Consider the following 2,103-nt stretch of genomic DNA (forward strand, 5'->3'; position numbering starts at 1 on the left):
GTACACATGTTTTTGCGTAGCTGTGTTGACTCAGCGTACACAGAAGTCGTCGCGTGAGAGGGTTGTCGCGCGATGGCGCTGTTTGCGCCGATGCCGAGGGCTCTTCTCGATAAACGACTAAAAGTTATGCGTGTCGTTATCAAACTACTCGTCGTCCGTTGTGCGATTGCGTACATAAAGGACGCGACGAATCCAGCGCAATTGCGTGCCATCCTTAAAGGTGTTTTTCGTGAGAGGGCGCCACTTGTTGCGCGCCTCTGGATCGTAAAACCGGAATGCGAGCGACTTGCCATTGCGCTTGGCGTGGACGCACATGCGCTCACCGCTGATAGGATCGACATACTTGTGCTCCATCGTCGTCACGTGAAACGTGCCCGGAGGACGGCAGTACTTCTTGAGGTCCGCGGCGAGATTGTTCGAGAAGAGGCTGATCGAGATGTGATCCATGTACGCCGCGGCGTCGATCGCAAAGCCCTTCTTCTCAAAGAATTGTCGGAACTTGCCGAGGAAGGCCGACGGCAGCGCATCGCCGGGTTTCAAGCCGTTGGCCACCAAGAAGCCTTGAAGCTCCTCTTCCTCGAACGCTTCCATTTGCAGCTGAAGAATCTCCGCCGCCCCCTCGATGGCCGTTCGGAAGCAGTCTTGCCGCTCCGACGCGGCCTTGTTTCGGCTTCTTCTTCGTAGGCTTCTGCTTCGTCTTCTTCCGCAAAGGCTTTTGCATGGGCGAGTCGATGGCAAGAACCGGCTCCGCGCTGCTGGCGCGCACGACGGGCGCGGCCTCGACCAGCAGCACTGCCACATTAGGCTCCACGACAGTAACGCCGGCCGCGGAAGCGTGCGCCTTGCTGCGGCCGCGACGGGGTGGCAGCTGCGGGCGCATTTCGGCGACGGCCGACGCGTGCTCGAGCGCGGCAATCGTGCTCTTCGTGGCGATGTTGCTTTGATGCGCTGCGACCATCGTCCGTTGGATTGGTGTCAAGTCAGGTATTGGGACCGGTAGGATGCGTGTGTCTAGTCACCATATCTAGTATATTAGAGCAGAAGTAATGGCAGTATGCCAGCAGTGCTGGCATGCAAGAGTACTCTTGTGGCATGCTGCTGCCATACATGGTGTACTGGCGCCGTCAACAGCGGAATGAAATTCCATTAATGTACAAACATCAAGTATAAACAGAGATAGCCAATCACGTAGCTCGAAAAAAGGCCTACGAGAGACGATTGGCCAGCTAACAGTGGCAGACGCACCTCAGCGGATGAGCACGTAGATTTGCCCCGAGGTCAGACGTAGAGCGCGATGGGCCAGCCGACTTGAGACCTGCGCCGCCTACCGTACCTGCACCGCCGACCATGCGCCCGCGCTCCCGATCAAGCGCTACGCCGCCGACCAGCGGTATGCTTATCTCTGCCGCGTGACGTTGCATCCATCCATGTGTGTAGTGCGAGCTTGGAAAAGCCCAAGGACGACAACCTGGAGCTGTATGCCAAGCTCGTTGCGCGCTTTCGCCAGCGGACGCCGGCGGCCGAGAGCCCGCCAAAGTTGGCAGCCTCGCGTCCGTGCGCTGTATCGAAGACGCAGACCGCGTCTTCGACTTCCTCTGCGAGAAGCACTGGCATGTACACTCTACTTATCGGTCGCAGACCCGGCGCGCGGCCACTCGTACGACTTGACGCCGACGACGTCGGGGAAAGGCGAGCACTACGTCCTGTCGCCCAAGCACCTCGTGCACGTCAAGCCGCGAGAGCCCGCCGAGTGCATCCCGATTGCCGAGTGGGTCTACGACACTCAAATGTTTGACCCGTTGCTCCAGAGCATTCCGCTCTTTTAGCAGCTCCGTCGGCGCCGCATGCTCATGCACTGGAGCCATTACGTCCAGCAGCGCATGTACCGCAGCACGACGTTGCTGCATTGTGGTCGACCGATGCATGCGTCGGCGCTGCGCGAGATCCAAACGCTAATGAGCCACCGCATCCAGTCCCAGCGCGCGCTCAAGATCTTGCCGCCACCAAGCTGTCCATGTCGCTGGCCGATTGGCCAAGCAACCCAGTACAAACGCTCTACCATCATATTCAACCAACTCAATCTCGTGCCAATAGGTTCAAGGA

General features: G+C 58.7%; 2 protein-coding genes across 2 annotated transcripts; one reads left to right on the forward strand and one right to left on the reverse strand.

The window, feature by feature from the left end:
- Positions 1-144: 144 nt before the first annotated feature.
- Positions 145-958, reverse strand: SPRG_16903 (hypothetical protein; the record flags this gene model as incomplete). The annotated part of the gene is made up of 2 exons (XM_012356627.1): positions 145-606; positions 656-958. 2 exons carry the CDS (start codon positions 956-958, stop codon positions 145-147), a joined length of 765 nt encoding a protein of 254 aa, XP_012212017.1.
- Positions 959-1,347: 389 nt separating this feature from the next.
- SPRG_16904 (hypothetical protein) lies at positions 1,348-1,826 on the forward strand (the record flags this gene model as incomplete). The annotated part of the gene is made up of 2 exons (XM_012356628.1): positions 1,348-1,390; positions 1,639-1,826. The coding sequence occupies 2 exons, from the start codon at positions 1,348-1,350 to the stop codon at positions 1,824-1,826; spliced, it is 231 nt and encodes a 76-aa protein (XP_012212018.1).
- Positions 1,827-2,103: the final 277 nt, after the last annotated feature.

Source organism: Saprolegnia parasitica, assembly GCF_000151545.1.
Source record: "Saprolegnia parasitica CBS 223.65 unplaced genomic scaffold supercont2.528, whole genome shotgun sequence".
NCBI classification, from domain to species: Eukaryota; Oomycota; class Saprolegniomycetes; order Saprolegniales; family Saprolegniaceae; genus Saprolegnia; species Saprolegnia parasitica.